Source organism: Zeus faber, assembly GCF_960531495.2.
Source record: "Zeus faber genome assembly, chromosome: 4".
NCBI lineage: Eukaryota > Metazoa > Chordata > Actinopteri > Zeiformes > Zeidae > Zeus > Zeus faber.
Genome location: NC_137191.1, coordinates 8,982,653 through 9,007,800, shown reverse-complemented (window position 1 = coordinate 9,007,800; position 25,148 = coordinate 8,982,653). Strand labels below are relative to the sequence as shown.

General features: G+C 44.3%; 2 protein-coding genes across 3 annotated transcripts; one reads left to right on the top strand and one right to left on the bottom strand.

Annotated features, from left to right (window-relative positions):
• The first annotated feature begins 497 nt into the window (after positions 1-497).
• LOC307228783 (uncharacterized protein) lies at positions 498-10,076 on the top strand. The gene is made up of 5 exons (XM_079998577.1): positions 498-869; positions 3,153-3,307; positions 4,873-4,927; positions 5,083-7,571; positions 7,730-10,076. The coding sequence occupies exons 1-5, from the start codon at positions 617-619 to the stop codon at positions 9,683-9,685; spliced, it is 4,908 nt and encodes a 1,635-aa protein (XP_079854703.1). The 5' UTR covers positions 498-616; the 3' UTR covers positions 9,686-10,076.
• A 604-nt stretch (positions 10,077-10,680) lies between these two features.
• vwa11 (von Willebrand factor A domain containing 11) lies at positions 10,681-24,757 on the bottom strand. Of its 2 annotated transcripts, none has more exons than XM_079998579.1 (18): positions 24,695-24,757; positions 23,138-23,325; positions 22,264-22,400; positions 21,601-21,745; positions 20,991-21,084; positions 20,175-20,303; positions 19,482-19,668; positions 18,832-19,001; positions 18,477-18,589; positions 18,091-18,207; positions 17,789-17,959; positions 17,388-17,517; positions 14,621-14,773; positions 14,270-14,362; positions 13,380-13,651; positions 12,241-12,374; positions 11,890-12,049; positions 10,681-11,289 (listed from the first exon to the last, which is right to left on the bottom strand). In XM_079998579.1, the coding sequence occupies exons 2-18, from the start codon at positions 23,318-23,320 to the stop codon at positions 10,912-10,914; spliced, it is 2,766 nt and encodes a 921-aa protein (XP_079854705.1). In that variant the 5' UTR covers positions 23,321-23,325; positions 24,695-24,757; the 3' UTR covers positions 10,681-10,911. The 2 variants fall into 2 exon arrangements, with proteins under 2 accessions (XP_079854705.1, XP_079854704.1); XM_079998578.1 differs by lacking the exon at positions 24,695-24,757 and adding an exon at positions 24,224-24,657.
• Positions 24,758-25,148: the final 391 nt, after the last annotated feature.

The window sequence follows — 25,148 nt, the reverse complement described above, 5'->3', positions numbered from 1 at the left end:
AAACTGCGACTACTGCGATACATATATTTATTTATATACACGTAATATGTAAATAAATGTATATATCGGAGGAGCATCTTCCCGCGGAGGTCGGGATCTGTCTTTATTATTATTATTATACAGTGTGTATATGTATAATATATACGCCAATAATAAAACATAGATGACAGTAATCCGGGAATGGCAATACCATTAGAAAATCATCAAGCAGTATACAATAAATCAAGCAGTATACAATAAATCAAGCAGTATACAATAACCTCAATAATGAACTAAAATATATTTAAAAAAAAAAAAAGGGAGAAATAAATCAACCGAATACAAATAGAAAACCCACGGACGCAGGTTTTCGTTTAAAACTCGTTTATTTCCACGACGTGGACGGCGCCGCGCGCCTCCTCCCGGCGCGTCGCGTCACGTCACGTGACCGAAGCGAGCAAAAGGGAGGCTGTGGCAACGCGGCGGCCATGTTGTGGTCCTCATGTGGACGGGGTGGGAACGGCCTGGGAACGTGGTATAGCCGCTGGATGTAAACACGCCGGGTTGTTATAATTTCGACCGATTTATATTTGTACACCAAAATAAATATATCTATCCTGAAGAAGACGCTTCAAACATGGCGGGCGGCAGCTTCGAGACGCGCTACGCCTCGTTCATGGACAACATGCTGAAAAGCGCGGTCGCAGAGACGACCAAGCTCTACGAGAGCACGGTGGAGGAGTTGAGGGCGGAGATCTCCAGGATAACGAAGGAGAACGAGGCCCTGAAGTCCAAGTACGCGGAGACGCCAAAGAGATCCCCCCGCGGTTCGGATGGAGGCGTCGCGGAGCCACGAGCCCCAGAAAAATGCGACACCGGAATCCAGTGCGGTGCGTTGGCCATTTTGTTGCTGGGAGCTTAACCCGCCTGTACGAGTCATAGTGGGGGTTTAGAGAATTGACGCTGGTCACTGGACCAAGCTGTACAGACTCTTTACAATAGTTGTTATTGTTGATATCATTGTTAATAAAAAAATATATATATATTCTTCATATAATACCATATTAAACCGCTTTTGAAAAGAAACACGCGTCGAACGTTTAACGTGGTAATCCGTAATATGTTTTCGTTGGAATCTATGTATTTATACAATTCCAGGTGTATTTTGCTTGCACTTCATAGGAAACAGCAATTCATTGTGTTTGCGCTACGTATGCGCTCCTCTTTGTGCCGTTTCCATTGTTGGCGGGGTCCGCCTCTCCATGGCCTCGACACCATTTACGCTCAAAAATCGGTGGCGCATGTACGTCGCTTCGTGTGTTAGAGCCGCGAAGGTTGTTGAAATCGGGAATCTTTCTATCCCCCCCCCCCATATTTTCCTTTGTTATAATACATCTCTTATTAGTTCGTCTTTTTCCACTACAGCATTTTTTTGTAATAATTACATGTTAAAGTCATGCGCAATACACATGTATTGCTATATAGGTGAAATGCTACAGTGAAACCGCTTCAAAATCGTCATAAGGGTACCAGATTGAGTCGATTGGCAACCAGTTTGTGGGCTCTGGTTGCCCCCTTTTGGCAACCACTTTTTAACACAAAAAAATTAGGGACGGCAAAACGTGCACCTCCAAAATAAATAATTGAGTTGCATTCGTAACTTAGTGTTTAAATATTGCTGTTACAGTCGCAACCAATACGCAGCACGGGCGTTGGTGCGCTTGCTCACCAGCGCACCAGCGGGTGGCGTGACTGAAACTAAATTGTGTACTGAGAAAGGTGTGTGTGTACTGAGAAAAGGTGTGTGTGTACAGGAAATGGCTTTAGTCTTTAAAGTCAATTTGGTCAAAATTGTTGTGACGAACGGGACCGTGGAGATTCTTATTGTCTGTGTGGTGAGCATATTCGCGTGGGCGTAAGAGAGACACAGGCTAAGTGTCACCAGAGGAGTAATGGTGGAAGTCGACGATTCGAATCATCAGTCGGAAAGCCGTTAGTCAACCGAGATTCTTCAAGTCGGTGTGCATTACCATAACGGCATAAAAAACGATATAAGCTTACAAAATGCATAGGAAATTATACATTTAGGGAAATCATAAATATCTTTTTCATATGTGTGAATTATCCACATCTGGACACAGAGGTGAACACAGCTCCCCGTGCTCCCCAATCGCCGTGCCCTGTTCCTCCAAATAAAACAGCTAAACTGTGGGGACAGGGCACAACTCGTAGGGATCGATATCGTTAGGATTTTAATGGTACTACTACTACTCTCATGGAAACTGCTAGATCCAGTGCTTTAACTGTAGTCTTTATCGTTTTTTTATTTTGTAAGAGGAAAAACTAAAACAAATTAAGAGCAAAATTAACACTGCTTCGATTTTGGTGCGCTGTGCCATTCAGTACAGTGTGTGTGTGTGAGGCAGGCAGAGAGAGCTGGCCCCTTGCGCATATCTCCAGCGATGATGCGGCAGAGAGGGGAGATGTCTCTTCTGATAATTGCGAAAATGCTTCTGAGATGAATATCTTATTGAAAGTTAGAAATGGGTTACATGGCTTTCATAAATCAATCTATTTTTCCAAATTTCTCAAATACCGGTAACAGTACCCCATAACGTTGAAACGTATCGATACTACGGCCTTTAATAATTTTGCCCTGGGGTCCGTTTAAAATCCGGTCGGTGGCTACCCGACCCCCCCGCCGAATATTCCCATTGAACAGATGAATCCGGTTCGCCTGGAAAAAAATTCTGTTTTGGGCACAGCCCTAGTGATCATATACATTGCAGTGTAAGAGAGAGAGACACAGGCTAAGTGTGATCAGATGAGTTATTATCACTCTTGTCTGTCTTGACTTGTGTTTCTTTCCTCTGGAGATTCAAGTATCAGACAAAACACAAACTACAAAGATTTTGTTTGGGTACTATAATCAATATTTTAAACATTGTTTTGTCACATTTTTGTTATTAAGATGGCATATAACTTGTCTTAATTTGTCAAAATATAAGCTGACGTTTGCCAGCCCGGCCACCACTTTTAAAAGTTAGTGTTGAGCCCTGATGTCGTGATTGTTATTGTGTTATTTGTATTGCCTAAACATGACCCCACTGAAAAATAATTTTCTCTCCTGGCCAATAATGTTTGTAATCAAATCTGTTTATTTTCTATGGCAGACCTTGTCTCTCTGCAAATGCACCTTGAAGATCACTGTTACTATGAACAAACCACAAGCTCAGTGCAAAATTTGGAGCAACGAGGGGGACATGAACCGATGGAGAATTTGCAGATGGACCTGTCCTATGAATTATCTGCAGAAGGAAATCACCAGGTGAAATCTATATACATACATACATTCATTCATATATACACTGGCACTACAGGGGGTTGGTGTGAGATTGTCAACAGTTTCTCTCTTTAACATATGAATGTTTGGATAAGCTGCAATTACAAGGTCAGTCGATGTGCCCAAAGATGTATGTGGTGAAAAATTTATAGATAAATGTATCTTAAGGACATAGTAGAGTAGGACCACCCTTTGCCTGCAAGCTGAAGCTGAAATCCATCTTTGGTGGCAAGTTCTCAACTGCGTAGTGGGATATTATGCGCTTTATAGGAGCTTTTGCACTTTATAGGAATATCAAATATATTTTGAGGGATGAAGAAATGAGATCTGCCATGCACAATTCTCGCCAGATCCTACCATAAGGTTTCAGCGATGTTCCAATCAGCTAACCTGGCATTGGGGCCAGTAATTCCAAAGATGTGGTGGTTATAAGTGGGGAAATAAACCTGACCATCACTGATGGCATGTCCTCTCGTGTAGAGCTTCCCAACCACCGGTGGAGTATTTGCCACAGGGCCGTGAGAACACAGGCAGGATTTTTTTCAGGAGCAATCTGCAATCTGTTCCACAGCAGAGCGGCAGCGAGAAACGGAGTAAATTAAATACATTTAGAGTTTTTATTTGCTTTGATTGGAGCCGCAACGCTGCAGGTATTCATTTTCCTTTTACTACCAGCGTTCCCCTCTGGCAAATAAAGCATCCATTTTGCCCTTATTTTAGTGAGTAACTTAAAAGTAGAGTAATAAGTAACTTATTGTTTTATTATTCTTAAGTCTAGTTTTGCTAAAGCTTTTAGCTGTTTGGGTCTGTTGGTTAAATATTCTCCTATTTTTGCTATTTATAATTTTTAATATTCAAATAAAAGTTGGTTGTTGAGAAACATGTTTTTCTTTACAAAACAAGACTTGATAGGCTTAACAATGGCAGAGCTGTCAGTGCTGGGAGGGGGGAAAAAGTGTTTAGATCGAAAATCTAACTGAATCTGTTGAAATGAAATGACCTTTTTAAAATTGAGTCTTGGATTTGGAGAATCGTGACGCCCCTTTTTAATTTATGTAATTTCCCCCTAATTTTTTATTTATTTTTTATTTATTTTAAATACCTTTTACTGTCAGCATGCTGGGCATACAACAGAGTATTTGTGCCATTGCATCTAGGACGGCGTTAGTCTGCAAGTGGAGTTCAAGTTCTCACCCTGCAATGCAACTTTTTATAAATTCTTAAATCATCAAGAACTGCTGCAATAACTCTGTCCTGTGAACGACCTGTGGGATGACAAGAGTACAGTATTTAGTTATAGAGAACCACCACCAGCCCCCTCTTTGGAGAACTGATGCCCCTACTCTAAATTCTAGTCTGGGATGCCCAACCTTTTCAGATCAGAAATTCTTTCTTCCCTTTAACAATATAAATTATTTGTTGTGATATCTGCTATAGAAAGCAAACACTTCTTAGGTTTATTTATACAATTCCATTACAGTGTATCCCAAGTTATTATTTACGAATGTTGATTTTCGACTGACAATGTTTTCTTTAATCTATTGTTCAAGGAGGAGCTTTTGCAGCCGGTCGTAGTCCACAAACAAGTTCTGACAAATAGTCCAGGTAAATCATGGAGTTCATCAAGATAAGATTTAAGAAAATCCATGCAACTATCCATTATCTGTTTTTATATTGATTGGATAAATTCAAAGAAATTTTTAGGAGAAAAGCGTGTTTGCTTTACCTCTATCTTATGCACTCTATTACTGCTTCCACAGCTACAGTGGGAGAAGGTAGCAGTTGTGTCCAACATCCCTCCATTAACCAGACGACTTCATGTGACGTGACAAAATCTCCTACAACAGAATACACCCAAGTGGGGCTGAGAACAATCTGCACCGGAGAGGACGATGGGAGAAGTTGTAAAAGAGAAGCCCGATGTGATGGTTCCAAACTGATGTATCAACCAGTTATCATTCTTCATTCACTAAAAGACAACATGAAAGGAAATCATGTAGAGCAAACTCCAAAGATACCAGAAAAGCCTGCAACAGCCGAAATGAAGGCACAACATAAAACAGTCATTGAAGAAGTACAGTCTGTAGTTACTGAAGAACAGTCTGTGAAGTTTTTAAATGAACAGAATCCATCAGCGGAAGTGGAGGAACCACTTACAGCTGCTGAAATGTCTGTAGTTCAATCTTCTAATGAAGAGCAATCATCCGTTGTCACCCAGAAAATGCTAAAAGAACAATTGAATGTTGCTAAGCAACCAACTGTCCACGCTTCACTAATGCCTGAAAAGCTCGAAGTTGCGTCGGCAGAGATTGACGTTAGATCCCTGACTGATCCACCACCACGACGTGGAAGGGGACGGCCGCCAAAGAAAAACAAATTTCGAGGCTCTTGGCAACAAACGGTCAATACCAATGAACAGCTTCCATCTGATGATTTTCCTGCAGTCCACAGCAGGGTTCATCCTCCTTTGGTTGGAGTAAGAGAAAATACAGCCTCAGCAGTCACCCAGCAAACTCAGAATGAGAATCGAGAAATGGTAAAGGAACAATTAAATGTTGCTAAGCAACCACCTGGCAATGCTTCATTAATGCCTGACAAGCTGTCAGTAGCAACACCCATCCCAAAAGCGTTTGAAGATTTAGAAGTCGCATCGGCGGAGATTGACATTGGATTCCTGACTGATCCACCAGCACGACGTGGAAGGGGACGGCCACCAAAGAAAAACAAATTCCAAGGCTCTTGGCAACAACCAATCGATGCCAGTGAACCGCTTGCATGTGATGATTTTCCTGATCCTCCTTTGATTGGGGTAGGGGAAACTACGACTTCAGAAGGGATATCAGTCCAACCACATGATTATTCACCTGGTTCTAGTTCACAAACTGCTTCTTTGGTGCCAAGTCACCAGGAGGCATATTCATCAACGACCCATACACCAGTACACCAAGGCACCCTCTGCTCTCCGACTTTGTCTGGTAAGCAAATCTCTTGCACTGTTGTTCATGGACCGTCCAGTCCAAAAGTTAGACAGAAAGATTACACCGTCTTCATTCCCAAAACTAAGACCGGAGGAATGGCAACTGGAGCAACTGAAATAAGAGTGCAGTCACAACTGCAACGCCCTGACAACTCTTCACTAAGGGTGGTTACAGGAACGTTGCCCATGTCAACTGCTTCACCGAGCCAAGAGCAGCATACCGCGGCGCCTCAGAAAATTGTATTGAGGCCTGTCCAGTTAGAACCCCATCCAAAGGATTTGTTGACACCACAGCAGTCTGGTGGGTCAGGCAAACTAAATGAGCACAACACAGTAACTCGGGAGACGTCTGTGGCTGGGCATACTTTGTCTAACTTCGAATCCGCCTCTCCTGGATTTCGACAGTCCAATTTTTCGCCAAAGGTAACATCAATTGTTCAAAATACGAGAGGGGCCGTGGTTAAATTAACCAAACTGTGGCTGCCTCCTTTAGAAGTGGGCCAACCCGCGAAGGGATCCACTTCGGCCGCCGAGGCCAGTTATAACTTGAATGGCTCCCTGGTAATCCAGCGTGGACAGACCTCCGTGTCACATACTATACAAGATAGTTTGGCTGCAGGGGGCAAGTCACCTGTCTCACCCCCACGAAATGCGAAAGGGGCTGAACTTCTGTCGAGTACATCGGCTTCTTCCACAAGTCTGAACAAATTAAAGGTGACACCTACTTCAAAGACCACACAAGCCTTGGTGCTCGCTAACCTATCTAATTATCTAACCAAAACAAACGGCACTCGAGAAAAGTCATCAGCCATTGAGACTCCTCGTCTGGGTTTTTCGGCGTCTGCAGAGCAAAGGGCCACTGATTCAGTGACTTATACTTTATCCGATCAGACTCTACTCACATTGTCTGAGTCTGAAGAATCTGACGTGGAATGTGGGCCAATGGATTTATCAGCAGCGATGCCCGAGGTCCAGGAGAAACCATCAACGTCGTTTACATTGACTGAGCCACCTGGTACTTTTAGCAGTGGAAGTTCTGCTGCGTCCGAGACATCCCCCCCGGCCACCGACTCGGATGTGAGTTTGAACAGTACACCTACCAGTGAGAGTGAGGAAGCGCAGGAACACTCTGTTTTGCCGAAGGAGCGATCAGCTCCCCCTATCAGACTGACAGATGTCTTTAATGACTCGTGTAGCCCTCACTCACAGATGACCAAAGCCCTGTTTTTGGCGCAATTGGCCATGCTACCTGTGTGCACCGAAAAAGTAAAGGTAAGGCCACTCGCTGTTTACAATTTATATTTAGTATGTTTTTATTGTAAATGTTATTTAAGTGACTGGTATCCAGGGAAATTTGTTTTAATGCTTGTCTCTTTTGAAGTAAAGTAACATGCAAAGGGATATTTCTGTAATGTGTTATTTACTTATAGATCTCCTCCAGTGCTGTTGGGACAAAAGACAAGGACGGCATCAAGAAAAGGCTTCGTAGTGATCTCAAATCGCATGGCCCTACATCCAGCTTGCTGGCCACAGTACCAAAATTGAATGCAGAATTTGAATCGGCGCATTGCCATAAGCAGCCGAGGTTGGCAGAAGATGGTGTGAGCCCTGGACCTGGTAGATATGATGCATGGAGCTCTCAGCCTGAAAATGCAGATGAGCCCACTTCCAGCCCTGAAATGCCTGGCGTCATTGAATATGCTGCAAGTTCTAAAAGTGCTCCGAGTGAATGCACTTCTGATAGCGCCAAGGAGTACACATTAACTAGAGACACTACTATTTTGGAAAATGTCACTAATGTCTCTGTTGCATCTAAGAGACCTAGATCAACTAAAAAGGGCTCTGATAAAAACACAAACAAACCTTGTTTGGTAAGTCGTAGGACACCAAGAATAACAAAAAATGACAACGGTCCTCAACAAAAGACCAGTAAACCTGCCGTCAGGCCAAGGAGATCATCAATAACCAACAGCGCTGCCCGTAACAAGCCGCCCAGTGAAGCTACTCCTGTCACTCTTAGGGCTGTATCAGAAAAAGGTGCAACGACAAGTGAACATAGTGCTGCAAGTTCTAGAAACACTAAATCAGCAAACAGTGGCACCGGTTTTAAGAAAGGAACGGCGGAGCCCCCTGCTGTCAGTTGTGGGGCGTCTAAATCTGTAAAGAAAGCCAACGATAAAAAAACAAGTAGTGTACCTACTCTCAGTACCAGGGGGTCCAAATCTGGAAGCGACTGTCGCTCTCAAAAGAGAACTCAGGTGTCGGCTGTCAGTCGTAGTGTGTCTACATTGGAAAACAAGGCTAATACTCCCAAGAAGACTACCAGAAAACCTGCGTTTAGTCGCAAATTATTTAAAGATGACACGGGACAAAAGGCCTGTAATAACCAGACTCTCCCCAGTTCCAGTTGGTCTAGTTGGTCTGGATTTGCAGGCAGTGTTTGTAGCCCTGAGCAACCTGCTATGCCAGAGAGATCAAGCCTAGATGAAAGTCCTTCTACTTCAAGAGACAGTACTGAATGGGGAAATTCGCCTCGGGCAGCGAAGGTTTTAGCCAACAGTAATTTGAAGGAGCCGGTGTTCAATGAAGTAGCCAAACCGCAAAAAAGACCTTTTGGCGATAAGTCATTAAAATTGTCCAAGCTCCAGGTTCCAGTCACCCTGGACATCGCCTGCACGCCACAGAGGATCTACCCCCCCAGTATTGCATCCCCCCCGATACTCGGGCGAGGGCCACCGATTGTATCCCCGTTACAGCCGTTATCGGTCATCGGGTCACATCTCCTGAAGAACCAGTGCGGGGAGTGTGGCTGCATCCTCGTCAACGCCGCTACGCTGAAGCTCCACGTCAGCAGTCACGCAGGCGAGCAGCCCTTTTCCTGTAAAGTCTGCGGCAAGTTATTCCCCGACTCGAAGCTCCTGAACCGCCACCGCAGGGTGCACCAAAACGGCAGAATACACAAGTGCCCCATTTGTGACAAGGGCTTTGTGTACCGCTTCGGTGTCACGCAGCACATTCTGTTGGTGCACAAAAAAGCAAAGCCTTTTGTGTGCCCGTTCTGCAACAAGAATTTCTTCACAAAAGCGGAAGGCGACGCCCACGTGCGGAGCCACACCGGAGAGAGACCCTTCCACTGCACCCTCTGTGACAAGAAGTTCAAGAGGAGGGTGGCGCTGAACGTGCATCTGAGATGGCACAATGGGGAGAAGCGGTATTGGTGCTCGTACTGTGCAAAGGGGTTCCTCGACAAAAACAACCTTAAATTCCACCTGTATACTCACACAGGTGAGAGACCGTACTGCTGTAACATCTGCGACAAGAGATTCGTGCAGACCTCTCACCTAAAGAAACACCTGAGAAATGTTCACATGCAGCTGGACGTTTAGGTGTGTAGATTGAGGGGTTTTTTGTTTTTTTTTTTGTTAGTTTTTTTACAAAAAGGTTTTATGCTGATATTTTATGATGCTATTCACATCCTACGGTTGACTGTGTGCATGCCAAGAACAACATTGCTGTGTTTGGTCGACATCAAACAAGAAAAATACTTGTTCGGTTGGTGGTTGTTTTATAAACATTGTATAATTCACTGCTGCATCCAGATTAGAAAGCATTTTATTCCTCATGTAAAGGAAAGGAGACAAGTTCTTGAGGGGTAGGGGTGTGTGTGTGTGTGTGTGTGTGTGTGTGTGTGTGTGTGTGTCTTTAGAACTTTCAGTAGTTCTTGACTAATTTTTATTTCCAATTGTGATTTTGTCAAAATGTAAGATTACTCCCCATTTTACATGTGGCTGAAATGTTGGGTCACTACTACATAGGCCACGTTCGGTTGTACTAGGTTGAAAGGTTGTTTTTTTTGTTTTTAACATAATTGTCGATAATTATGAGCGCTAGTTCATTGAGATGTGTGTACTGTAGCAGTTTGGGGGGGAGGGGGCAGACGACGACAGTGAATTGAAATGTAAAAAGCAAAAAGGCAGAGTACATATTGTTATTGTATCTTTATTTTTGTCACATCTTGTACGGAAGCTTAAAACACATGTTCTGACAAATGAATAAAGCAAATGTTAATTAATCAACAATGACTGTTTTCCCAGAGTTTTTCAGTATTACTCGTATTGGCTTTTGTACAAATGAAAGAATGAGGATCCATTATTTCATGGTACAAAAGCTGATTCAAAAGGTTTCAAAATTAAGACAATTTAAAAACACAATTTGGCTTAAGCAAAGTAATCCTATTTCCTTAAATTCACACTTTTGATTTGTCGAGCAATATCAGTCCTACATACTCCTGTAAATCAAATAATAGCTTCCTCTAGACATCAGTGCATAAGGAATGTCAGGTGTTAAGGCCACATCCCCCGTGTTTTTATATACACATATATATATATATATATATATATATATATATATATATTTATTTATTTATTTATTTATTTATTTATTTATTTATTTATTTATTTTTTTACCCCAAAATGGGTCAGAACTTTAAAATCATTAACCGAAAATGTTATATGGCTGAATTGTAGGCTTCCATCATATTAAGCTGACAAAATGCCAGCGCTATCTGTCTTGAGGCATAATACTAGAACCACTCCGACCTGCTGTTTGCCCCTCAGAGCCAAGACGTAAAAACCACCAAAATGTAAAGCCACAGTGAGAGGGACACGGTCGCGGAGGGAGCACCATTTGAGCGAGCGATGGAATGGTAGCACTTGCCCACGTTGCCAACTTTATCAACCGCCACAAGCTCGACTGTCTGCGAGCAGCAAGAGGCGTTGTAGGTGGCCTGGATGAGGCTGTCGTTCAGGGAGCTGTGCGTGAAGACCCCGCCCCCCTGGCGCAAAGTTAATCTTTCAACACCCGTCCCGTTGCCGTCGGTCACGTTGGCTGAGAGCGCCCAGTGGAAGCGCTCGCACTGAGACGCATCCTCGGGGCAATCCTCCGCCTCGACGGCAACCACGTCACACAGCGGTTTCACAAAGTCTGTAATCTGTCAGAGGCAGACGAGGGAATCACACATTTTAGCCACAATTGGCAAAATATCAACGATTTCTATTAGATACTATAAGGTGCAGTCCAGGCATGCATAAACTGTGACGAAAACATGAAACATGCATGTGATCCATAATGTGCGTTTCAAACGCCAAACAATGGGGAAGTGATTTGTAATAGTTTGCTCCGCATGGAAATACAGTTTGGATGTTTAATTCATACATAGTTGTTTTTGCTCGTCAAATGAATTTGCATTTGTGGAGATATTTCATTAATCAAAATTATTTTTGTGAGTAATATTTATTCCGTTTTTATTTTTATTTTTTGCCAGTTCACAAATCAACTATCAATTTAAATGGATAGTTTTCTTAAAACAACAAGGTACAAACAAACCCATCTTTATGAAACTTATCTGGAGCTGTATGAGCTGTACTGTTTCACAAAACTGAGATATTGGCGTCCAGGGCTAAATGAAGTTATCGGACAATTGTATGATGTCATGCACTTGGGAGGTGTTCTTTTTTTTTTTTTTTTTTTTTTTTCCTCCCAATCCTCTCGACAATGTTGTTCCAACTAAATCTTTGTGGAAGCAGGTTACCTTGGTGACAACAGAGAGTCGTAGGACGGCGTAGTTGGTATCGGCGCCGCTTGAAGACCTGGCTTCAATTGTCAGAGTGACGTCGGTGCCTGACTGCGTCTCGGCCGGCGTCTTGATGGTCAGAGTGGCATTAGCGTACTGACCCGTCGTCAAGGTGAGGCTGCGGGGTCAAGGTGATTCCACAAGGTTAAAGGAACTGGTGATAAAAAACCGGGCGTGTCGCTCGTGTCTCTAAATACAGGTAGTTGCTATTTTAATGTGGCGTCGGGATAAATCGACGGATCATCGAGGTCCAATGATTTACATCGATGAAATGACCACATCTGAAGAATATATTCCGAGAACACCCACCTTTCTGGGAACGCCATGGGAAAGTCTCTGTCGTTCCTTATACTGATCGAGTAGTCTCCCCCCGAGCCTTGGGTCATCACGCTGAATGGAAGTGAGAACGTTTGTCCCGGCTCCACGCTGCTGTCCACCACCGCCTGGGGAAGCACGGCTCGTCACTTCACATGGAATACAACACGATGGCGATGATGATCAGACCATTCAATTGGTTCTATTTTCCGGACTCATGAGCTACCGGGCAAAGGAGAGAAAGAAGAGAAAAAAAAATAAAGAGACGTGAGGTGGCGCTCCCTGCTGCGCCAGGAGGAAGCCCAGCTGACGTCAGTGCTCCAGGAACCGTCGCACTGACGGTAATTCGGTCATGGTTGATTTTCTAAAAACCTACAGGAACTGCAGGATGTGATTGGTATGCGAGACACGCACGTTCTGACCGCGTGAAGACCCCGCAAGGAAGGATGCGCTCATTGGAGGGGGCGACGAGCGCACTCACTCAAAAGTTCCTCCTCCTCCTCCTCCTCCTCCTCCTCCTCGCTCGGAAGTTAAAAGCAGACACCGAGAGAGGAGAGAAACGCACGCACAGGAACCCAAAACAACGATGGGCGGCGTTGCTTTGCGCGAACCTCGGACGGACTAAAAGACGCTCCCGGAGGCTTCCAACGCACCCCTGAACCGCCGCCTGGCCACGCCCTTCTGCCGTCCTCTCCTCTACATCTGGAGCCGTCACAGGAGGAGGCCGAGCGCCGTCCCTGCTCGTCCGATGTTTGTCGACTGAAGGAACTGTGTTTTGTGGAGTACATGTAGTGTTTATGTTTATCCGTCTCGCCCGTGGTGACTCTCCCCGTCTTGGGGGTAGTAATGATGACGACTTGTTTGTATTGATCAGAACATGGTGGTTGGACGGTTCGCCCAAGAGGGCGATTGGTGATCATCCCGCAGGTCGAAGACGGGACGCGGTCGTTCCGGCAGTTGTGGATGACGTGCGGGTGGAGAATTTGAACTCCACCTGCGGATTAACATCTCCAATCAGCCGCTCACAGAAAGACTTAATTCAACTTCACGAGGCCGATATTAGTAGTTATTTTGACTTCCTTTGGACTTTGAGATGTGGCCGTGATGGGAGGGCTCTTTTCTGAAACACCGACCTGGATGCTGACCCTGGAGACGGACATCTGGGTGGTGGACTGCCGCCAGAACCCGGTGTTGGACACGGAGTCTGTTCCTTTCAGCTGGACCACAAATTCCCCTTCAGGCACCGCGTCGACAGTCACCAGGATGTCGCCGTTGCCCACGTGCCGGACCGTGCCGGTGCTCAGGGGCTCCGCTCCGGACGCGCTCACCAAGCCCACCTCACCCACCACCACAGAGGAGGGACCCTTCCTCCCCATCAGCGAAAGCAACAAGATCGCAGGCTGCCCTGCGGAGCGACACGTGAGAACATTCGTTTACACAATATAACCCAATGATTCATGGGGGTTATTTTTAACACTTACATTGAACATTATTCTCCGTAAATATTTTCACAGTTAATTCGATTTGATCCCGAAGGGTTTTTTATTTGTTATTTTTTTGCCGGGACCCGAGCAGCGCGATCTGAGACGGTTCCTGAATCGGGTTTCGGGAGGGGATGATTTGAGTTTGATGACTTGATTTTCTCCGCCCTGTCTGTGTGGAGTTGACCCTTTCGTCCTGTGTTTGTGTGCGTTTTTTTCCCCCCCGCGGGCAGCTCCTTTGGGAGCATTTTAAGGGAATGACATCATTTTAACGCTCCACCTGTTCATCATATCATATATAATGCACTCATTTCCCGAGCAGACGTGAAGTGAACTGCTCATATCACTGGTGTTATCCACTGTACGATAAGCTGTGGACAGTCACTGTTGGTCTTGCCCTCTCAGGTCCTAAGTGCATCTAAGAATGATTTGTTTTGATATGTGATTTCATGTTTTTACACAATGTACAGTGGCTTCTGCGACGGTGTTATGAGAATTTGAAGATAAACAAATCAGTTTTATGATCACTGCACCGCATGTACCTGCTTGTGGACGCCCAGCGATTGGCGCGTAACCTGGGTGAGGTCCTTCGAAAAGCTTCACAAAGTCATAAATGAAGTCGATGATATTCTGGCCTGGGGGTGAACACACACACACACACACACACACACACACACACACACACACACACACACACACACACACACACACACAGTACTGTGACTCATCTCCACGAACCTGGGAACATTTCGAAACAAGAGGATTTATCATGAGATAACAGTCAGGAAATATAATAAATACAGGGACTGTGTGTGTGTGTGTGTGTGTGTGTGTGTGTGATTACAAAAAAAAAAAGGGGAGGAGATGAGAAAGTAGCGGCTGCTGAGTTGGACCTGTGACTTTGAGAGTGTAGGGCAGACTGGACTGGATGTTGATCTCCCACGCTCCTGACTGTCTGTCAGCGTTGAGACGAACTCTCTGCAAGTTCCCGACCGTCTGAATGGTGCCCAGTTTACCAGCTACCTCATCGTGCCTCTGCGTCACACCTGGCAGTAAAACACGTGTTTTTGAACAAGGCACATAATTACGATCATAAACACTCACTGTAGTATCATTTTTATCACATTATCATATCATTTCGTTATAATAGCCTGTGTTGTTCTACATCCCCCCCCCCCCTTGACCACACCTCGCTCCTCATGACACCATGTGCAGTGTACACCGCGTTCCAAATTATTATGCAAAATGATGTTTTTCTCTGATTTTCCTAAATAGTCGATGCAAATGACAGTCAGTATAATTCTCAAGTCATCAACCGTTAGGGTATAATCAAATGTTATTGGACAAACCTCCCAATGATAACAGTATTTAAAAAAAACTAAAAAAACAAACTCAAAATGCACTGTTCCAAAGGTTCTCAATAGGGTTGAGGTCAGGGGAGGACGGGGGCCACACCATGAGTTTCTCTCCTTTTATGCCCCTCGCAGCTAAGGACACAGAGGTATTCTTTGCAGCATGAGATGGTGCATTGTCAGGCATGAAAATGATTTTGCTACGGAAGGCACGGTTCTGCTTTTTGTGCCATGGAAGAAAGTGCTCAGTCACAAACTCTATATGCTTTGCCAAGGTCATTTTCACACCTTCAGGGACCCTAAAGGGGCCCTCCAGCTCTCTCCCCATGATTCCGGCCCAGCACATGACTCCGCCACCTCTTTGCTGACGTTGCAGCCTTGTTGGGGCATAGCGGCCATCCACCAACCATCCACTACTCCATCCATTTGCACCATCCAGGGTTGCACGGCACTCATCAGTAAACAAGACTGTTTGAAAATGAGTCTTCATGTATTTCTGAGCCCCCTGCAACCGTTTCTGCTTGGGAGCATTGGTTAGGGGGGTCCAATAGTAGCTTTATGCACAACTGCAAGCCTCTGGAGGATCCTACACCTTGAGGTTGGCGGGACTCCAGAGGCACCAGCAGCTTCAAAGACCTGTTTGCTGCTTTGTAATGGCATTTTAGCAGCTGCTCTCTTAATCCCAAGGTATTTTCGTGGCAGAAACCTTCCTCATTCTGCCTTTATCTGCACCAACACGTCTGTGCTCTCAATCAGCCACAAAGCGCTTCACAGTACGATGATCACGCTTAAGTTTTTGTGAAATATCTAATGTTTTCATACCTTGTCCAAGGCATTGCACTATTTGACGCTTTTCGGCAGCAGAGAGCTAAAGCCAGCCCAAAACCCTGGGTGGGCTCTTCGATTCCATTCAGGGACATGGATGTTTTGATTCAGTTCACTAAAAACATTAGTTTACCGACTCTCTCTCTCACAGATTCGCCAACAAATTTCCGCTGGGTCTCAGGTTTGCGAGCGGACGTAGCCTCGAGGGAAGGCCGATACTCAAACAAACTAATCATTTCGGGGGAGGCTTCACTTGATTTAGTTCACTTTAAAGTACGAATCGTTCGCGAACCAACAAGCCAACGCTACTGCCAGCTGCCTAGAAGGAAAAAAAGCAACACCTGGCTTTTGACCACGGTGCGACGGTGACGGAGCAAAACCCGGAACAAGAGCAGCTCCCAAAACAATGTTACCAAACGAGGGAAAGGTGGGATTTTCATTTTCAAATAGTAATTTTCACTTTAGCTTGAGTCATTTTTTTATGGTCAAGCTCAATTGTACTTTTACTTGAGTATAGATTTCAGTACTCTACCCACCACAGCCGGCGGGCAAGGCAAGCGCTTGGGTGGATGTCCCCACGCCGCACCCCTTACTCTAAAAGACACATCTAGAGTCTGAGAGGCCTTTTTTAGAACAAAAAGACCTGTCGCCGTAGAGCCTGGGCGTGTTTCAGTTTCTGTTATTGCCTCAACATTTTTCCTTGTTTGTTATCATCCCAGTTTATTTATTATTATTTATTATTATTTATTTATGGGCCAACGTCTGGAATTTCAACGTGCCTTGCGTTGGGCCGGTAAAAGGGACCCGAATGACCGGGCGGACCCGGGTGTCCTGTTGACATCAGAGCCGACCGGAGGTGGAGGCGATAAAAACCTGGGTCTATTGCCGGGTACCTTGAATCGGCCTACGAATGCGCAGCGTAGATCCGCTTATTTTAAGTTTCATAGTCAGCAAAGTTCTCCGGTTACATTTAGTAACTCAGCAACTCGAGTTTTTCATCTTCAAGTTTTTAATAATAACTTCCTAACTACTGTCCAACGGCTAGCGATGTTGCTTACAAGTTCGTTTTTTAAGCAAGTGGGATAAAAACCGTTAAGGTAAACTCTCCCCTCACCAACCGAAACATCAAACTGTGTTCCATCACGCAGCAGCGCTGTGACTACGCCTCAGCACGCATGTCCCCAGAACCAAACGACAACCAGAGGGCAAGTCCCACAACCTCCATCGTTTTAGCTATATACTGTATACTGTAAATGAGAGTGGGCTAGGTGGAATAAGCCCAGGAGCAGATAGACATGTCATAACAAGGGCTCCTCTCCTCAGTGTGTGTGGGGATGGGGGTTTTACCTGCTGCTCGTTCGACCATCCCCAATTCCCTAGAGCCAGGGCAGGTGTGGCTGCTCAAACCACACCATCCCCACAACACACTTACATATCCGAATAGCGTAGGCCAACACATAAATGCTGTCAGTATGTGTTGTACCTGCAGGATTGGTTAGTGTGAAGGTGATGGAGGTCCCGGTGACATAGAGAGTGATGTTTTTCAGAGACTCATCCACCATGAAGGGGAAGGTCTTCTGCCCGGCGTCCACAGTGTGCTGCAGAACCGTCACCTAAGAAGAGACGAGAGAAGGTAGTAACAGGATACTGAGGCATAACCTTGCGAAGAATCTCTCAAAGGAATCGTGTTCGTCACCGTCAAGTCCCTAGTGAGGAGCTCCTGGTTGCATGGGCGGAGTGCATGCCTTTGGGAACAAAAGCCTTTTTGCCCGAACTTTTTAATGATTTCATTTATTTAAATGTGAGAGTGTATTCATCAGTGTCAACGACAGAGGCATTGGGGCGGCTTGGTCCAACCCTAACTCACGAACTGTGGGGCCTTACCAGGGCTGAGGTGGAGGTGTCCAGGATGACAGCAGTGGCCTGAGGCAGCTGCTTCTTGGTAACATGGATGGCCTGGCCCCCGGAGACCACGGCCAGGTCCTTATAGTGGTCAATGGGCGCGTCGACAGAGCGACGGCGCCTCGCAGTGGCATCCGTCATGAAGAATGACACCTGCAGAGAAATGTGGACGGCTTTTTAAATGCGACAGTCGGAGGATTAAGGTTGCAGCATGCAAGGGAGAGAAAATACATTTAAAGAAATGAGTGAGCAGAAATGTTGTTCTGTATTTCAAGGTTATTTACAATCGACTTGGTGCTCCTGATGAGAGCGGTGATGGTGTCCTTGAGAGCAATGTCCTTAGCCACTGCATCAGTGAACACGTAAATGTGAGAGGAGGCCGGGGCTCCAGTAAGCGCCAACTGTAGAAACAGAGAGACATACACAAGGTTCACCCGGTCCTGTCCATTTTAAACACCACAGACCTTAAAGAATTCCAGAGAATATCCCAATACTGTCCAAATAATGTCACCTTGGGAAAGGAAACCCGAGGCTCAAAAACAGAAAGAGAAATGAGAATTCAATTAATTCAATTGGTGTTTCAATTAACGACGGAATTAATGAATTATGTTTTTTTTTTTTGCATTTTCATGGGGCCCTGTATTCCTGGCAGCAGCCCTGGTGACAGTACCTGAAGCCCTGATAAGCACATCTCAGGGGTGTCACCGCCTCCGTCTGCTCTGAGCCTAGAAATTTCCTCTTTCATGACCTCAGCATCGGTGGTCCGCACCATGGGTCCAAATTCTGCATTCACACAGAATTGCAATGGCGCACACACCAAACACACACACATGCACACACACACACACACACACACACACACAATGTCAATGTGAGACATGGCAGAATAGATGTTGTTCCTGTGACTTTCTCACATTCATGATACAGATATCTATCTGCATCCCTGTACATCATGCATCACTGATTATGTCCGAAAGCTCAATCTTTTTCAAGTACACGAGCTGGCCTGGATGGTAACATCCTACCAGGGTCGTTAAAGGGCACAAGGATGTACTCGGAGGGTTCGTCCTGAGTTCCCGTTTTGCTGTCGATGATTTCGAAGACCATCCTCCGGGCCTCCTTGATGTCGTCCCGCATGCTGCCGGTGGTGTCGATGACGAAGCACACGACGGATGAGCGCGCGATTCCCATCATTCTGAGAGGAGAGGGGGACACTTTTTTCCGACGGATCACTTCACAATTTTTTTTTTTCTTCTCGCGAGGAGCACTCATGGAATCGCATCACCCTGAGCAATATGCAGAAGACCTCTGCACATCTATAAGTATGAAATGGTGATTACATGGATCAACAGAAAACAAAAATAAATATACTGTATCTGTAGTGAGCTGAGAAACTGTGGAAATGCGTGTCAAGAACCGATGGGTCAATTCCTCCAAACCGCTTTGTTTCTCTGCAGCAGGGGCGCGGTCCTGCTTGGGGTCAGATCACAACGATGGTGGGCGTCGACTACATTGAACGAACGACTGAAGGAAAACAAAGCGAGTACCGCGTTTGGTCGCTGTATTTTGGACTCATGCTGCTACTGTACTGTATGTGTTTGCGCGCACGCAAAAACACACACACACACACACACACACACACACACACACACACACACACAGAGTCATATTTTACCTGAGGAAGTTGCTGTCCCCAACGGCTACCCTGATGTCCTCCAGCAGCTCCAGGCTGGCAGTGGTGGCCAACTCGACCGCAGTGGTATGCAAGGCGTTGTTGTCGGGGCTCCCCTCGTCCTTGTTGATGCCGCGGCAGGGGAACGGCGGGCTGGTCAAGTCAAATGCGCCACCGTGGCTGCATTTACCTGCAGGACGTCAGGAAAAGAATAAAATAAAAATAACACCCTTGACTCTTATGACGGAGACAAATTCCCACTCGCACATGGATTTGGATGGGTTTGTGCTGTGCTGCCTTTCTGTTTTTGGCCTCTCCAGAACTTGTGATGTGTCTTGGTAAGGCATTTGAGTCTCTGATATCATAATTCGAAACGTTCATGCACCTCAATCTGAGGCGTGCTGCTACGATTGTAATCGCTAGAGCAGAGAATGGCTTTTAAATCTCTATAAGCCTACTTGAATTTGTACTTGAATTGCCCTCCTTTAAAACTCGCCGGACCTGGGAAACTCTCCATTTCTTGACTTTACTTCCGTGACTTGGCTTCACCATAACCTGCATGTTGCAGCACCTATTATTTGAATATTGGTTGTTGATGGCTGAGACTCAGTGACCGGCAGCAACATGCCTGGTTTAGGGGAAGGTGCATTTGGCTGCAGGGTTTATTTGTTGTTTTTGTTCCAGTGTAATTGATACCTTTCGGCTTTTCTGCAGAAAAGATTCCCATGTAACCCGACGTCAGTTTCTTCTCCTGAAGAATATTGGGCAGGATGGGGTTGGAACAGATTCCGTTGGCACAGTCACAGCAGGTGGCGGTGTCAACATCTAAGGAGCCAAAATCGCACACGTGAACAGGACGTGCCACCAACGACAACCGATTTTTGTTTCCCCTTTAAAAGGGTGTGTGTGTGTGTGTGCGTGTGCGTGTGCGTGTGCGTGTGTGTGTGTGTGCGTGTGCACATGATCACGCATTCCATTGTTAGAGTTTTTTTAGTCAGGTTTTCCCGAGGTGGAGATTGACTCTACTCTTACTCTCTCTACTTCACGGTCATTACAGAAATTATAACTGGGATTTTGGCAGCCCCCTCCTCTCAGATACCAACCCATTGTACCATCATTTCTACCATAATAAGTCTTCGGGGGATTTAACTTTGCTTTTATTTACACTTCCAGCAGCTGTAACTCACTTGCTTGTCTTTCCAAATTAATTTCACTATGTGCTGCTTAAACATAGGCTTAAAACCTACAGAAGGTTATTGATTCATTTTTTTTCTAGATAAATGATATTCTAAATTATTACATATTAAATGTATAATTATTTCATCCTCTGTATGTAAATGTATACTTTGTATAATAATGCATATTTTGTGTAAAGCACATTAGCGAACGTAAGCAAATTAAACTGTCTCCTCACCATTGTTGTGGGTGGCCTTGCATGAAAGTTACATGAACAAAAACTTTTCGCACGTACGCACGCACGTACGCACACGTATACACACACACACACAGTACCGGCCAGGTTTTCCAGAGGGAGATCTGGACGGATCAAGTTGACATATGGCTCAGTATATCCCAGCTCTACCCAGTTACTGTGGCTGTAGAAGTCCTGATGAGACACACACACACACACACACACACACACACACACACACACACACAAACTTTCACTTAATAATCCCTAAATCCTTTCATCCAAACCACTGAACCCTTCCTCCTCCCCCACTACCTCCTTTTCCGCCTCCTCCTTTCCTTCCTCTTACACCAATTCTCCTCCTCCTCCGGCCTCTCCTTCCTCTTCCTCCTCCTACTCCTCCTCTCCTCCCTCCGCCTCATCCTCTGCTCCTCCTCTCCTTCCTCTTCCTCCTCCTCCTCCACTTCCTCCTCCTCCTCTCCTCCTCCGCTTGTTTCTCTTCCTTCCCCTCCCCCTCCACTTCCTCCTCCTCCTCTTCTCCGCCTCAGCTCGTTCCGCTTTCTCCTCCTCCTCCTCCTCCTCCTCTCCTTCCTCTTCCTCCTCCTCCTCCTCCTCCTCCTCCTCCTCTCCTTCCACCTCCTCCTCCTCCTCATCCTCCTCTCCTCCTCCCCTCCTCCACTTCCTCCTCCTCCTCCTCATGCTCCATCGCACCTGTAAGGTGTGGAGGACTCTGCCCAGAGTTTCCCTGGCAGCCTGGAAGTTCTCACTGTGGACATTCATCTTGATGGAGGCGACGCCCTCCGTGATGAGGGCGCGGCCCTCCAGAAAGGCCTCCGAGTTGAAGTGGTGAGGAGCACTGTATTTTTTTGTGTAAAAAAAGATAATAATGATATTGATAATAATAACAAAATAACTAGGTGTTGTTTAGTGTTTTCTCCGTTTTTTTAAATCACCTTACGCGTGTTGTGTATTTGTTAATTTATTTTCTTTTTTTTATTATAAGATATTAAGAGGCTTTATTTATATCCTGTATATATATATATAGATATATATATATATATATGCAAAATATATATATATTTTTTTTTATTTGTATGTATATATTTTTATTATATATTATTACTTATTTACTACTGAAGTTTCCTTCTATTATACATAAATATACATATGTATATATATATATATATATATATATATATATATATATATATATATATATATATACACACACACACACACACACACATAAATAACTATTTTTGATAAATTGGAATCAAGATCAGACAAAAAGATCCAGCAGCACTTTATAAGGCTACTGTATTATATGATCTGTTATCAGGGCATATAATACAGTAGCATAATAAAGTCCGGCACCTGTTGGCCAAGTTGCTGTCGACCAGGCCGTTCTGCATGTTGATGTCCTGCAGCGCCGAGCGGAACTTGGAGGCCGACACTTCTCCGGTGGCAGTGGGACCCAGACAGGCCTGGACCAGCTCCTCCGCAGATGGACCCTGGGGTCAGAGGTCACAGCTCAGAGCTCCAACAACACACACACAGAGTGACAGGAGAACTTATTATGAAGCTAATCTCACACACCTACATCTACACTCACACATCATTAACACACACACACACACGCGCACACACACACACGTATTATTGCTCCTTTGCGGCTTTCTGCTCTTCCTCAGTGATATGATTCGTTAGATGGTGTGTGTGTGTGTGTGTGTGTGTGTGCTTGCGCGCGCATTTGCATGAATCTGCAAAAGACAACATTTTAACAAGCTATAAATAAAGAATAGAGATTTTTTCTGTATCTTTTTGTTACTTGGATATGAATTGACTGGCCGACAGTTTAATGTATCATTGAATGTAACATTATTCAACCTGATTGTCTTCACTTATGTTTTTTGAAATAGCTACTTATAGTCAAGGAATTTTTTTGGTAAAATAAGAAACTTTTTCAAGAGAACAGAGAACTTCAAGAGGATTTCTGATGCTCTCCGGTCTGAAAGAAGCAACTTCAAGATATCTTTACTTATTTTTTTATTTAAGAATGCTGCATGTTTTTGGACTGTTTTAATAGTTAAAAGATTATTTTTATCTCCAATTTTTTCCCCCTTATTTTAGGAAAATTCTCTCATCCCATTGGCAGCTTGATTCCTTTTTTTTGTCAAGCTGAATATACTTTTTTCCTCTTTTTTATTTTTATTTGTACGTGTACAAAGTGTGTCTGGTGACGTCCTACCGTCGGATTGAACTCGTGATCTGATGTCTTGGCCACGGCCTGACATGTTTCCTTCACCTTCTGCAATAGGGCACTTCCTGTTATGCTGACATGGGTGGAGGCACGATCTCCGACAGGGGCAAAAGCCACCGAGCTCCCGAACAGTGCCAGCATCAACAGTACCACGTATAGCAGCTGTAACATCCTGCCTGGGAAAGGGTAATAAGTTCATTTTAGATCTCAGTGTGAGCTTAGCACATTTCAAATTGATGGTCAGATTTGCCAGAGTTTTCGCAACAGATGAAGCAAGGGCAGAAACATTTCCCAGAAGTAGAAAATAAATGATGAAGCCAAACACTCACTAACATTCATTTTCATACTACACCCACATTCCTCTGATGAAATTCCTTTTCTATGAGTCAAGCTCCAACAAAGCACCTCAAGAAAATCAAAACATGTGGATAACATTCCTATGCCCCTCACAATTAATTCAAATGTAAGTTTCACTTTTGGAGAGCTTGCCACATCTGGAAAAAGTGAAGCATGATTTTGAGCAAACGGCACCCCATGCTCGTTTTCCTAAATGTCATCGTTCATTCACCTTGGGTTGATTTATTTTATGTATATATACGGTAAGTATATATAAATATATATATATATATCTTTTTATATGAATATACATTTCACAGATATGTGGTAATGTAAATTGCAAATCGAATTTCTGACTCAATGATTTGAATGTTGGATCATACCTTTGGTCTTGAACATTTTAACCTACAGCAATATACTTTCATCAGAACCGGAATCGTCTTTGTTGCCAAGTAAGTTTACACGTACAAGGAATTTGTCTTGGTGTTTGGTGCATACAGAAAACATAAATGTCAAATAGAACAATAGGAAAAATATCTGTAAATACTGTATATAAGAATATGTAAAATAAGTAAAATAATATTTATTTTTAAAATAAAGCTGTACAATTGTAACAATATATCTAAATCCATGTAATTACATAAACATATATGCACACACACAATGAAGAGCACAACTTCATGTAGCTTCCAGTCACACACTTTTCTTTGAGCACAGAGGGTTAATTAATTCACAAACCTTTTAGATGGTGTCCTCCCTTGGGTTCCTGTCAAAAAGCTTGCCCTATCCTCAAAGCTTGCCTTATCTTGGCCTGACCAATTATTTTCCGCACCCGTGAGGTCAAGCTCACTGTATATTCTCTGTATCTGTGATGTCAAACTGACCATATATTCTCCGACTGCCTGAAAATAAACTGTTCGCCTCAGAGCTGCTCCTTGGCACATCTCTGATTCGACCCTTGTACAAGTAAAACCGACGTCTGTCTGCAGATTAAAGCGACCCCTTAATTTCTGTAACACAATTTGCATATGAAATGAAAAGAAAATCAGACCGTATATAAGTGCTAAATCAAAAACAAATTTAGTAATAGACTAAATCGAAAGCTTCTACAAAAAAAAAATACTTTGGAAAGATCCAAATATAATTACATAAAAAAAAAAATGTAATAGAGTATTGTACACAAATTATGGTACTGAAACAGATTCATACCTCTAAGTTTCCGAACTTGTCGGGAAATTCTTGTAATGCTTTGGGAAGTCCAACTGGTGTTGGTCTCCTTAGGGTCACCCACTTATATGCAGAAGGGGAGCACGGAGGGGAGGGGGAGGGAGGGTCTATTGATGCATTTTTACCACGGTGCCTGTACAGTCTTATCACACATACAGTGCCAATATGGGTGTGTTTCCACTCATTTGTCTTCAGTCTTGTGTGCTCAGTGAATCTGGTAACACAGTCTTAGAAACATTGCAATAGGGATTCTTTTCATTATTTCATCAGGTTTGAGTGTGACACCATTTGCAGGTTGTTCACACCTTGAAGAAATTGAAAAGATTCGATGGTTTCAATAGCTGCAAATTGACTTTACCCTCGAGACTATTATTGTCTGACAATGTTGTCCATTTTTCCCTACACAGGGTAGTGTTATCTCGACAGGCAAGGCGAT